At 42.6% G+C, this 13,912-nt stretch overlaps 1 protein-coding gene across 1 annotated transcript in view; it reads left to right on the forward strand.

The window, feature by feature from the left end:
* The window catches only part of LOC138962674 (uncharacterized), a 40,038-nt gene that overhangs the window by 14,991 nt on the left and 11,135 nt on the right, over positions 1 to 13,912 (forward strand). The window contains exons 2-3 of the mRNA XM_070334593.1: positions 11,966 to 12,096; positions 12,649 to 12,892. Of these exons, the coding sequence (XP_070190694.1) occupies positions 11,966 to 12,096; positions 12,649 to 12,892 (375 nt within the window). The remainder of the gene's footprint in view (positions 1 to 11,965; positions 12,097 to 12,648; positions 12,893 to 13,912) is intronic.

Below are 13,912 nucleotides of genomic sequence, written 5' to 3' on the forward strand. Positions count from 1 at the left end.
GATGACGTCATATCTGGCATTTTGTAAAAGTTGAGGCGGCACTGTCACACCCTCATTTTTCAATAAAATTGATTGCAATTTTGGCCAAGCAATCTTCGACGAAGGCAGGACTTTGGTATTGCATTTCAGCTTGGAGGCTCAAAAATTGATTAATGACTTTGGTCATTAAAAATCTGAAAATTGTCATTAAAAATATTATTTTATAAACAGATCCAAAATTACGTTTATCTTATTTTTCATCATTTTCTGATTCCAAAAACATATAAATATTTTATATTCAGATTAAAAACAAGCTCTGAAAATTAAAAATATAAAAATTATGATTAAAATTAAATTTCCGAAATCGATTTAAAAACAATTTCATCTTATTCCTTGTTGGTACCTGATTCCAAAAACATATAATATGATATGTTTGGATTAAAAACACGTTCAGAAAGTTAAAAAGAATAGAGATATATAGAAAAGCGTGCTATCCTCCTCAGCGCAACCGCTACTGCGCTTTTCTGGATTGTTAATTTCACTGCCTTTGCCACGAGCGGTGGACAGACGATGCTACGAGTGTACGGTCTCGCGCAAAAAAATGCAATGCGTTCAGTTTCATTCTGTGAGTTCGACTGAGCTTGACTAAATGTTGTATTTTCGCCTTACGCGACTTGTTTGTCTTGTTTTGTTTTTAATTTATCATCGTGCTCTATCTATGTTGGTCTACAAGTGCGTTTTCATCATTCTGGCCGGAAGATAACCCCAAATTGTGTCTTATCGGCACTTTTGGTGGAGAAAAAAAGAGAGAGAGAGAGAGAGAGAGAGAGAGAGAGAGAAAGAGAGAGAGAGAATGGTGAGTGAGTGAGTGAGTGAAAGAGAGAGAGAGAGTGAGTGAGTGAGTCGGTGAGTGAGAGAGTGAGTGAGTGAGTGGGTGAGTGAAAAGAGAGCGAGAGAGAGAGAGAGAGAGAGAGAGAGAGAGAGAGAGAGAGAGAGAGATAAATCGAGTGAGAGAGAGACAGAGAGAGCTTTCATTCACTCTGTGTCCTGTCCTGCATTCAACATACAACTAGGAAAGATTCAATGTAAACACTTATACAAACCGCGCCCAGAAATGCAAGCTTCCCACTGTTTCCCGTTGACGGTGTAGATGATGATTTGAAGATAACCATGCCGCCACGAGGATGAACTCTCTCTCAACAGTCTGTAGAAGGCCATTGAATAGAAGTAGCCGAGGCTATTTCTGTGTTCCAGGACGAACAGCGCTCGTGCTGCGCAGCTGCGCAGCTGAATACACAGATCTAGTGGGGTGAAATGGGATGCTTTGAAATGGATTTAATAAGATACAGACGAACCTGCCCTTGCCAAAACCTCACGAAAGCAGCCACCTATCCACAACGACTGATCCGAAGAATCCCAGACGATTTCCTCCCCCTCCCCCCCCCTCTAGATAATGCACCTTTCCACAGAGACCACCTGTCTGTGACGACCACGTTTGGTCTTTCCCTTGACTTGTCGTTATAGACTGGTTCGACTGTATTTTCAATATAAGTGTCCTTTTAATGTAATACGAACCTCTCAATGGTGTATGTACGTAGCCGTGAGCTTGAGGGAATAAGAAGTAGAAGTGCTTCAAATAGATAAAAGTGAATGGACTAGAGAAGGCGAAATGCATGCCTACTGTCGTTTCAAAGTAATACGAACCTAGTATTGGTATACGTGGCTGTGCTTTATTTTGAGTTTGAATAAAAAATAAAAAATAACTATTTGCTTTGAGCTATAGGATGAAAAGCTTGACGTGGATACAAAAAGGAAATGAACGAGAAAAAGCAAAACATTCTGTCGTATGTTTTGTGATAATTCCATATAATGCAGCGGATTTCTGTTTAGCTTCAACTCCTTTTTATACTCGCACTTTTATAAAGATATTTTCTTTCTTTTCGCCTTTTTCCCCTTTCTTTTTTTTTGCGTTCATCGAGTGTTGCCTATTTCTTGTGTGTGTGTGTGTGTGTGTGTGTGTGTGTGTGTGGGTGGGTGTGTGTGTGTGTGTGTGGGTGTGTGTGTTTGTGTGTGTGCGTGTGTGCGTGCGTGTGTGTGTGTGTGCGTGTGTGTGTGGGTGGGTGTGTGTGTGTGTGTGTGCATAAGTTTCCATGGAAACTGAATTATTTCCAGTGATTTATCACAGTTTCAAAGTCAACATAAAGCGCGGGGGACAAAGTCCTTGCTTATTTATTGAACAGCCACTGGCAGACTCTTTACATGCACGCTTGATATTCCACACAAAACTCAGTTCAGACACAAGCTCCATCGATGTTTTTTCCCTCCCCCCCCCCCCCCCTCTCTCCGCCCTCTGTTTTGATGTCAGTTTAAGCCAGATGCAATGCTAATGCTTTAAGAGAGGAATCAGCTGCATTACTGAAACACGCGCCAATAAAGATCACAGGTATTCATGCGAAATTTGCAAGTCCCGCCCCCATGTGGAATTACGACGATTAAGGTAAACACGAGAATAATTGAAAACCGCAGAGGGAACGTCGAGATACCGAGAATCGGGGATGACATCGGTAATGGCTTAAAGACACATACCACGACAGTTATGATCAATGGAATAGTGTAGAAAAAGAGTGTGATATCTGTAATATCACCATGCCGAAAACACGTTTTTAAGTGGCACGAGAATGATTGAAAACCACAGAAACAAAACAAGTTGCCAAAATCGGGGGTAATATCAGGATGATATCGGTAATGGCTTTTAAGGCTGAATAAGACCAAAGTAATGCCAATTGTGGAGAAGAGGGTGATATCAGCTATAATATCATGCCGAAAAGCACGTTTTGCACTGAATAGGCGTCGCGAGAAAAATGGGAAATCGCAGACATCGGGGTGATATCGGTAATGACGTAATATTTATTGAACAACGCGAGTATATTTAAATTGGACGAGAAGAGCGAAAAATCGCAGGGAAATTGCTGATATTTGTAATGATTTAACACCGAGTCAAATGATAAGATTAGCTTACATCTCCGTTCATCCATAGTATCGCGTGGTATCTCATCGAGAGAGGGTGAATGAATATGATGGTAATGGCTTTTACCTCTTTTTTTTCCCCCTGAATATATGGGAATAATGATAACGCTCAGAGAAGAGGGTGTTACCAGTAATAACATAACACTTTGTAAAACTAGACTAATGGAACGCCACAGAGAAGCGGGTAACACTGATAATGACCTGACACTGAATAATAATAGAATAATGGAACATCACAAAGAAGAGGGTGAACCGCTAATAACTTGACGCTGAATAATCCGAGAATAATAATAAAAACCTGAGAGAAGAGTTTTTTGGCCGCGTCAGTTTTACCGAGGGTCGACCTGTGCTTGAAGCGCGAAGAGATATTGACCGAAAACTTGTTAATGTGTTTGTGTAATGAATGGCGGTTATGGTGTTTATAGTAGAAGGGATATAACTAGTGCTTTTTGTAATACAAAGAGGTTGTCAGGAGTGGTTTAACTTTGAGAGTGGAAACTTTTAACAGTTCAGTAAAATTCCATGGTTAGCTACGGACGGTCAAACTGGGTTCGCGGCACGTGAATTTACAACTGTGCGAGTTGTTCACGTTATAATCGCAACCGCCTGATTTTGTGAGTTGTGATTGTAAACTGCCTGACAATTGAAAGTCATTCGACCTGGGCTCTCGGATGAGAAAACCTGCTCTTGGTTTTGATGTCAACTTTGCAAGAAAACATTTGATCTTGATGTCAACCTTGGAACCGGGAAACATTGCCGGGATGACTTGGACTTTTGTATGGGTGCCGCCATATTGGAAGATGAGGTACTTTGCTAGTTTTGTGTGAACTTGAACATTTCTTTTGTATGCGCGGACATGACTTATGTATTTGAATAATTTCGGAATTGTATAATTTCCTTGTGCTCGGTTGGTGTTTTTGAATATTGTTAGTTGTTACAGTAGGGTGTTATATTTTGTAACAGGCCGCCCCAGTCTGACTTGTGCGGGGTGGTGCCAGAGTGGCGAGGGTGCGATGGAGGCCGTAAGGTTGAAGGCTAGCTACATCGTCACCTCTACATAACGTAAAAGTTATGTTTTGTTTATTTGCTTTCTTGTCCTTGTAAATATGTTCTGACGTTGACAATGAATGAGTGAGTTTCACAAGGTCGTGGACAATGAATGAATGAGTTTCAAAAGGTCATGAATTGATTATTGTAAGCAAGAAAGTATTTGAGAATTTGAGGAATGAGTTGATATTTGCTATGTCAGAAACAAACCAATTTGTATGTTCTAATTAAACCATTGGCTATTGTTTGGAAAGAATGAGTTGGTGAAAGACTACAAATTCTTCTAATCTTCTCTCTGCTTTCCTAAACTTCTGAGCGGGAGTCAGATGATTGACTGTGTGTGTGCGTGTGCACATATAAAGAATCTGGAAGGAGATTAATAAGGATAACTACGGATCTTCTTTATTTCAAATCTCTTACATTGGCGAGCTTGCGGTTGTATTAATTGGAAAATTTTTGAAGGTTAATTATTTTTTTTTGGTGCGTTCCCTTGAGTGCAGTTAGGCTTATTTTATAATATTGACTTGTAGTGCTGAAGTGTTGTTTGGTTTTGCGCAGATGCTGATGCATGCAGTCTGGAGGATGGACATCCTTGTCATCTGCCTGTGAAGGGAGCTCCTTGGTCTGTGGACGGATGCATCCTGTGCCTGACTGAACGACATATTTTGGACAGGAGTGAGTCATTTGCTTATCTGACACTCAAGTTAACATTCTATATATTTTTGAGAATAATTTGTCTCTTTGAGTGTTGGTTCTTGCTTGTGAGTAGGTTATTTTTTCCCCCCTACTTTACATGAAGCGCCCTGTAGGTTAGTTTTACCTACAAGTGAATAATACATGACACATCAATTTTCCCTTTTACGTGTACACAGTTTGTAAATAGTTGTGGGTCAGCAATGCCTTGATTCATAAGTGTATGGGAATGGGGGTATGTCTAGTTCCTAGGCCAAGTTTTTGAGCGGAGCCTAGTTTCAAATGTATTGATTGTTTCCCCTTGAAGTTCGGTTGATCGGTTTCCTAGACTGTGTCACTTTAGTACTGAACTTGAGGAAGTCAGGTAAATTCTAAAGTTTAGTGGACTATTGTGTTCACGTTAGTCAAAGCTAAGTCTTGGTGTTGCCCTCTAGCATTCTATGTAGAGGATAGTCATAGTTTGCTTAAGTGATAGCGGTTTGTTCACGATGGCATCTCAAGAAGAGGTTCAAGCTTTGGTAGCGCAGTTTAAGGTGGAGGGTGAAGCCTTAGGAAAAGATGGTGCATCACTGAACAAGTATGTGGAGGATAGTTTGCGTGAGGAAAGAGCAGCAAGAAGAGAAGCTTTGTTGAAAAGAGAAAATGATATTGCTCTACAAGAAAAAGAACTCGCTGCTGCACGTGAGCTTAAAGAGAGAGAGTTAGCTGAACAAGCTAAGATTAAAGAGAGAGAGTTAGCTGAACAAGCTAAGATTAAAGAGAGAGAGTTAGCTGAACAAGCTAAAATTGAAAATCGTCGTCTCGATATTGAAGAAGAAAAGGCGAACAGGGAGGCAAAGTTGCGAGCAGACGAGTTGGTTGAAAAAGCAAGCAAGAATAAGTTGGCCAATCGTCCCAAGATTCCCTATTTTGATGATAAATCAGATGACATTGAGAGTTATCTGTATCGCTTCGATAAGCACGCAGCTAGCTTGAAGTGGTCAAAGGATGAGAAGGCTTTGATTTTGCCTACTCTACTCAGAGGTCGTGCTCTGAATTATTTTCAAGAGTTACCAGTAGAAGATACTAATGACTATGCCAAACTGTCAGCGCATTTGTTGAAGAGATTCAAATGTACTGAAGAAGGTTTCAGAACGCAGTTTCGCTCATGCAAACCTGAATCTGGTGAAACCATGCATGTCTTTTTCTCCCGCATGAGAAGATTTTTTACTAGATGGACAGATATGGCTGGAGTTGGCACAGATTTCGCTTTGCTCTGTGACTTGGTGCTCAGAGAGCAGATTCTGTCTAGTTGTGCGTCGTCTCTGGTTACTTTTCTGAAAGAAGACAAGCATACTACCGCTCAAACCATGATAGACGCAGCTGAGAGATACAGGGAAGCACATCCTAGTCAAAACCTAGCAGCAAAAGGTTCTAGTGATCCTCTGTTGGCTAATGTCGGTCTTCCAAGTGGGAGAGGAGGTCATTCAGGGTCAGGTGGTCGAGGTGGTCACAGGTTTTCTAAGAAGAATAGTCAGGCGGACACAAACCCACCGACAGAACAAAGCTCTCCTGATAATAAGGGTGGCAGAGGTGCTAGTCAAGCTGGTAGAGGTAGAGGTGGTCAGAACTATCAGAGGAAGTGTTGGTGGTGTCAAGATACTTCGCACAAGTTGGCAGATTGTCCCAAAAAAATGCATACTGCTTCAGTATCCGTTGTCACTGTTGAAGAGTCCAGCTGTAGTGAAGACGAGCAGTCTGTGGCGTCAGTAGGATTTTCAGGTAGTGATGAACTTCCCGAGTCTATTCAGACATGTGAAGGTACCTTAAATGGTAGTGAGGTCACGGTCATGTTGGATAGTGGGTGTTCCACGGTTGGGGTCAGGAAGTCCCTAGTGAGAGATGATCAGTTTACTGGGAAGGTACAGGTGTGTAGACAGTTCAGTGGGGATTTGGTTCGGTTACCCATTGCGATGGTGAGTCTGGATACACCATACTTTTCTGGAAGTGTTGAGGCATGTGTGATCGACAATCCAGTATGTGACGTCATTTTGGGTAGAATACAGGGATGTACATTTGGATGTGTCGAGGTTACTAGCGCAGTCCAGACAAGAGGTCAAAAAGCTAGAGAAGAACGTCCTTTTAGACCGCTGTTGACCGCTAAAGTTCCCCAACTTGATATCAATGCTGAGAAACTGTCCAAAATGCAAAGGGATGACAAAACGTTGCATGATCTGTTCGAGAAAGTTGGCCAAGGAAAATCGGAAGAGTCGTCTGGTTGTGTGGTGTCGTTTGTTGTGAGGGACCAGTTGTTATATCGAAAGTACTACTCCAAGGTCAACGATGAAGTGGTTTGGCAGCTAGTTGTTCCTGAACGCTTGCGCGAGTCTGTTTTGATCACTGCCCATGACGGTTTGTTTGGTGGTCATTTAGGCGCGAACAGTACGTTCAAAAGGGTGTCCGCATTCTTCTTTTGGCCCGGTTATCGGCAGTCGATCAAGGATTACTGCAGATCATGTGATATCTGTCAGAAAACCTTTCCCAAAGGTAGAGTTCCTTCGGCACCTTTGCAACCACTGCCTGTGATAGAAGTCCCATTTTCCCGAGTTTGCATTGATCTGATTGGTCCGATTAAACCAGTGTCAGCTCGTGGTCATCAGTACGCTTTGGTGTTGGTGGATGTTGCGACACGCTATCCGGAAGCAGTACCCTTGAAATCAACGACCACAGAAGCAGTAGCGGAAGCTTTGTTGGGAATTTTCACCCGGACGGGTTTACCAGATGAGGTTCTCTCAGATCTAGGTACACAATTCACATCTGATGTCATGCGAGAGGTGATGAGATTGATATCGGTATCGCAGTTGCACACGACTCCTTATCATCCCCAGACGAATGGTCTCTGTGAAAGGTTCAATGGAACTTTGAAGTCCATGGTGAAGAAGTTGATGGCAGATAGACCTAAGGATTGGGATAGATATTTGCCTTTTGCGTTGTTCGCATACAGAGAAATCCCACAGGAGTCTACAGGGTACTCACCTTTTGAACTTTTGTACGGTAGAAACCCAAAAGGACCGTCGGAACTGCTGTATCATGCGTGGACCGATAGCAGTCGGGAGAATCAGCAGGTTCCAGTGTCACAGTATGTGCAGGATTTGAAAGAGGTCTTGGCTGACAGTGTTAGTAGAGCACAGAAGGCTGTTCAGAATGTATCAAAGAAGAACAGATCATACAGATCTCAGAAGCCAAGAATGATACTCGCTGGAAAGAAAGTCTTAGTCTTACTTCCAACTGAGAAGAACAAAATGATACTACGCTGGCGAGGTCCATTTCAGGTGATCAAAAGACTGAATCAATGTGATTATGTTGTAGAAATTTCACCTGGGATCGAGAAAGTGTACCATGTCAACTTGCTCAGGGAGTATGTGTCTAGGAATGAAGATGTTGGTCAGAACCCAGTTGTTGCCTCATTGGGAGTGATCAGTGGGTCCAGTGCAGTAGAGGAGGTAGACATTCAGAAAGTCAAACTACAGTCAGTTCCCACAGTTCAGACTGAGAATGTAGATGATGTGGTCTATAGTCCTGACTTGTCTATGCAGGCAAAGCAAAAAGTGCAGGCGGTGTTTCAGAAGCATCAGGACAAAATGACGGATTTGCCTGGTACTTGTGACCTAGTGCAGCATGTGGTGAGGATTCCTGAAGGTGCTGTGGTCAATGTGAAACAGTATCCGTTACCATTTGAGTCTCAGAAAGTGGTTGAAGAAGAAGTGAAAAAGATGTTAGATCTAGACGTAATAGAGCCGTCTATTTCTCCGTTCTCGTCTCCTATTGTTCTAGTCAAGAAGAAGGACGGAAGTACTCGTTTTTGCATCGATTTCAGACACCTCAATAAGATTACGGAGTTTGACGCTGAGCCAATACCGGATCCGGAAGTTCTGTTTGCTTCATTGCAGGGCAGGCAGCATTTCACGAAGATTGATCTGGCTAAGGGCTATTGGCAAATTCCGATGGCAGAGTCGGATCGAGCAAAAACGGCTTTTCGTACCCCTCAAGGTCTATATCAGTTCAAGAAGATGCCGTTCGGAATGAGTACAGCACCAAGTACTTTCGCGAGGATGATGAAGATGTTGGATCTGGATAGGTTCAAATCTGTTCATTTCTTTGATGACGTACTTGTAGCCACAGAAGACTGGTGTGAGCATCTAGAGGCACTTGACGGACTGTTGACAGAACTGGGAAAACATGGGTTGACTGTGAGACCGTCGAAAGTAGAGGCAGGGTTTGACTCTATTGAGTTTTTGGGTCACATAGTTGGGGAGGGTAGCATGCGTCCAGTTCCCTCCAAAGTGTCCAAAATCTTGAATGTCTCTGTCCCAACCACAAAGAAACAAGTCCGGTCATTGGTAGGGCTCATCAGTTTCTATAGGCGCTATGTCCCAAGCTTCGCGTCTATTGTGTCCCCCCTGGTAGAACTCACAAAGAAGAACCAACCAAACAAAGTTCGTTGGTCAAAAGAGTGTCAGATGGCTTTTGACAGGGTCAAAGAAATTTTGTCGTCTGAACCACTGGTGAGATTGCCAGACTTTTCCAGGCCGTTCACAGTGCGGTCGGATGCATCCTCCACGGGGATTGGAGCAGCCCTGATGCAGCCTGATGATGACGACGTCCTTCATCCAGTTCTGTATGCCAGCAGGAAACTGCTGGAAAGAGAAACCAGATACTCTACTGTGGAGAGAGAGTGCCTAGCGTTGGTGTGGGCAGTTGACAAATTCCATCGCTACTTGTTTGGCTCACATTTCTTTGTTGAGACTGATCACAGACCGTTGACGTACTTACGACAGTCCAAAACTGCCAACGGCCGACTGTTGCGATGGGCTCTGTCTCTCCAAGAGTATTCATTCACAGTAGTGCCAATTCCTGGAGTCAGGAATTTTGAAGCTGATGTGTTGTCACGCTTGACGAAGTGAATGGAACATGATGATTGAAAGGACAGTGAAAAAACTTTCTGCAATCAACAAGGACAATACTTTTTGTGCTGTGAGTGTTGATATGCTGTGTATGTATTAAGAACTAATTTAATTTAGTTCTTGTTTTTTTTTCACATTGTGATTATTTTTTTTAATCTGGCTGGAAAAATTTGTTTGGATATTTTTGATGCTAGTACCATTTTGTGTTGTAGTCAAGGTTTACTGTATTGAGTTTAGCGGGGGCTACTCAAACTTTATTGGCGATCTTTGGTACCAAGAACGTCAATGTTATTGCATTCAGTAATAGGCGAAAATTGCTGAATGTCCATGAGTATAACTATTGTGGATTAACACAGTGGGTGATTATCTACACGGCGGCGTAAATGTGGTTTATTATGCTTGCCATTGTTGCTCATGTTTAAGGACAGCCTCGTGGCTTTCGTCACTTTTTTGGTGGATGGCACTGTCTTTTGGTTGTAAACTGATTGCACTCTTTGGGAACGGACAGAGTATTTAATAAATGTTTTCCTTATGCTGTGATTATTTATTAATCTATTTGTGGTGTTTTTTTATATATATGTATTTAAAAAATTTGTCTTGTTACTGGAATACTTATATTTGTACAGTTTTTGAAAAAAAAATGTTCATTTTGGGTTCACATTTTTTTTTAATCGGGGAAAGGGGTGATGTAATGAATGGCGGTTATGGTGTTTATAGTAGAAGGGATATAACTAGTGCTTTTTGTAATACAAAGAGGTTGTCAGGAGTGGTTTAACTTTGAGAGTGGAAACTTTTAACAGTTCAGTAAAATTCCATGGTTAGCTACGGACGGTCAAACTGGGTTCGCGGCACGTGAATTTACAACTGTGCGAGTTGTTCACGTTATAATCGCAACCGCCTGATTTTGTGAGTTGTGATTGTAAACTGCCTGACAATTGAAAGTCATTCGACCTGGGCTCTCGGATGAGAAAACCTGCTCTTGGTTTTGATGTCAACTTTGCAAGAAAACATTTGATCTTGATGTCAACCTTGGAACCGGGAAACATTGCCGGGATGACTTGGACTTTTGTATGGGTGCCGCCATATTGGAAGATGAGGTACTTTGCTAGTTTTGTGTGAACTTGAACATTTCTTTTGTATGCGCGGACATGACTTATGTATTTGAATAATTTCGGAATTGTATAATTTCCTTGTGCTCGGTTGGTGTTTTTGAATATTGTTAGTTGTTACAGTAGGGTGTTATATTTTGTAACAGGCCGCCCCAGTCTGACTTGTGCGGGGTGGTGCCAGAGTGGCGAGGGTGCGATGGAGGCCGTAAGGTTGAAGGCTAGCTACATCGTCACCTCTACATAACGTAAAAGTTATGTTTTGTTTATTTGCTTTCTTGTCCTTGTAAATATGTTCTGACGTTGACAATGAATGAGTGAGTTTCACAAGGTCGTGGACAATGAATGAATGAGTTTCAAAAGGTCATGAATTGATTATTGTAAGCAAGAAAGTATTTGAGAATTTGAGGAATGAGTTGATATTTGCTATGTCAGAAACAAACCAATTTGTATGTTCTAATTAAACCATTGGCTATTGTTTGGAAAGAATGAGTTGGTGAAAGACTACAAATTCTTCTAATCTTCTCTCTGCTTTCCTAAACTTCTGAGCGGGAGTCAGATGATTGACTGTGTGTGTGCGTGTGCACATATAAAGAATCTGGAAGGAGATTAATAAGGATAACTACGGATCTTCTTTATTTCAAATCTCTTACAGTTTGATTGATGGATTTATCGCAGCTCCTAATAGCTTTACTTTCTCTACACCAGTCGGTGCCTGGCTGTGTCCTTCACCCGGAAGATCTGTTGTATTGGCATAACAGCATGTGGTGCAACAAGCGCGCGAAAAAGTGTTAATAAAGCGTATGTCTTATATATGTTATTACCCTACTCAGTGATCTCAGTTGAGCTCGTCAAGTGACTGAGTATAAGAAACTTTGTGTGTGGTGGGGTGGGCGGCGGTGGAGCGGGGTGGGGTTGGGATGGGGGGGGGGGGGCATTATGTTCGCAATCCTCGAGCCATCAGCATACATGTGACGTCACTGCGTGTGTGTGTGTGTGTGTGTGTGTGTGTGTGTGTGTGTGTGTGTGTGTGATAAAACAACTGTCATAATGCATGCACGTCATTAATATAACCCTAGTTCTTTAGTTACGTCATTAGTCAATGTATACATGTATGACACACGATTTCACATATGACGTCATTACAGTAGTTGTGTGTATGACGTGCAGTTCACGCGGGACACGTGTAAAGAGCTGGAGAGTATAGGAGGGCGGAAGCTGGTGCTGGCCTGTGACGGGGCAAACGGTCAGACGGTACGCCACCTGGGGATCAGCGATGAGTACATACAGCACTCTTGCAGGTAGGTACACATTTCTCATTGGACCTCAAACGGCTCCGCAGCAGTCACACATACATGAAGACACACTCAGGTGACCGCTCTCTATCCCACCAAGGTTCGGGTTAGCGCTGCTGTTTGTCATGTCTCTTTGATTCTGACACTATTTCATTAAAAAACCTCTCCCATTCTGCACAAGAAGTAGTGAGGCTGTAGCTGTTTGGTATGTGTCTCGATGATTGGTATGTGTCTCGATGATTGGTATGTGTCTCGATGATTGGTATGTGTCTCGATGATTGGTATGTGTCTCGATGATTCGTATGTGTCTCGATGGAGAGACGGTCTCGCCCGATGTGAAAGTCTGGCCAGATGTGAGATGGTAAGCCGAATCGTCTACATGCACGTGGAGGACTGTGCCTTCCGAAGCCACGCATCTTAACGTTCGTGCCATCTTTTCTCTTAAACCCGTTGGGCGTATACCTGACAGAAATACACATGTGTATTTATATACACATGTATATGATCATTTGTATATAATGAACAGGTGTATGTATATTATCATGTATATATAACCAGATACTACGGCGCGGTGGCAGCGCTGGAGAGACCCGGCTTGTGCCAGATACCGCTACGAGAGCGTTGCGCCAACAACCTGCATTTCGACCTCACGGCCTACGGGGCCGACAACCTGGACGTGGACGGTCACCAGGGGTTCTCCCTCAAGATCTTCGGCACCTCCAGGCACCGCTACATGTCTCTGCTCATCCCCAAGTGCGAGTCGCCACTGGTCAAGGCATTGCGGGTGGTCCTGGATAGATCCGTGAGTACTTTGTTAGTTTGCCTCTGGAGAAATACCAATGGCTGTTATGCTATATGGCGGAATACATTTTTGTACTTGTTTTTCTCTGTGTCTTCCACTGTTTGCGTCTTTTGTTTGTTAAAAGTATGTGAAAAGAAACGTAAACTGGGCTACGGTAGATCCAATAGGGAAGGGAAATAAGCGTGTTCAGCTGTCTGAGAAACAAAGGGACGTAAGCGCTCCAAGTGCATGCGACATGTGCAAAAAAGAGTAAGTTAGAGTTATGTGGAAACTAATCTCCTGGCAACTGAGAGAATAAAATGCATTGAAATGAACAAGCGACTTTTATCAAGTCATACCAGTTTTGTCCATTTTTGGAACTTTAAGGCACTCTTTTAGTGTTACCTCTCCCCGTTCGGAAAAAAAGTTTTCGGTTGCTCTATCGACATGATGGCAATGTTTTCGGCGATTTGAAATAAGAAAAGGCGTTTTCGCCGATTGCCTGCGCCAAATCATTTGTCTGATAGTAAGTGAAAGTTTGGCAAAATAATCTCTGGCGCCTTCTGAAAATAACAAGCACCAAAATGAACAGGCGACTTGCAGTTTTTATGTCGGAATGATAATTGTAGGTCATGAGACGTTTCGAGTGCTATATATGTGTTTTGCTAGTTGTGGGCTTGGCAACTTACAGATTTTTTTAGTCAGTTTGGGAACATCTCAAACAACGCATGGAAGACTTTGATAGATTCACCGGTGCAGTTCTTTCAGTCCATTTCAAGTTACTTTGATAAGAAATCGAAATGGTTGTGCTCTGGTTGAGCCTAAGTCAGCAGTTACAGGAGGACTATAACAATGCCTAACTCTGGATATGTTCTTCGACGGGGATATGCAGGGATGGGCAAATCTCAAAATTTTAACTCGCCAGCCGGGCGAGTAACTTCAAGAAAGAAATGTCGCTGGCCCGGTACATACCAAAGTTGATCTGCAGTGTTTATATTGCTTTAATACCCTAAAGTACAACCAAAAGGTTCGCATTTTACC

This window comes from Littorina saxatilis, linkage group LG1 (genome assembly GCF_037325665.1).
Source record: "Littorina saxatilis isolate snail1 linkage group LG1, US_GU_Lsax_2.0, whole genome shotgun sequence".
In the NCBI taxonomy this organism is placed as follows: domain Eukaryota; kingdom Metazoa; phylum Mollusca; class Gastropoda; order Littorinimorpha; family Littorinidae; genus Littorina; species Littorina saxatilis.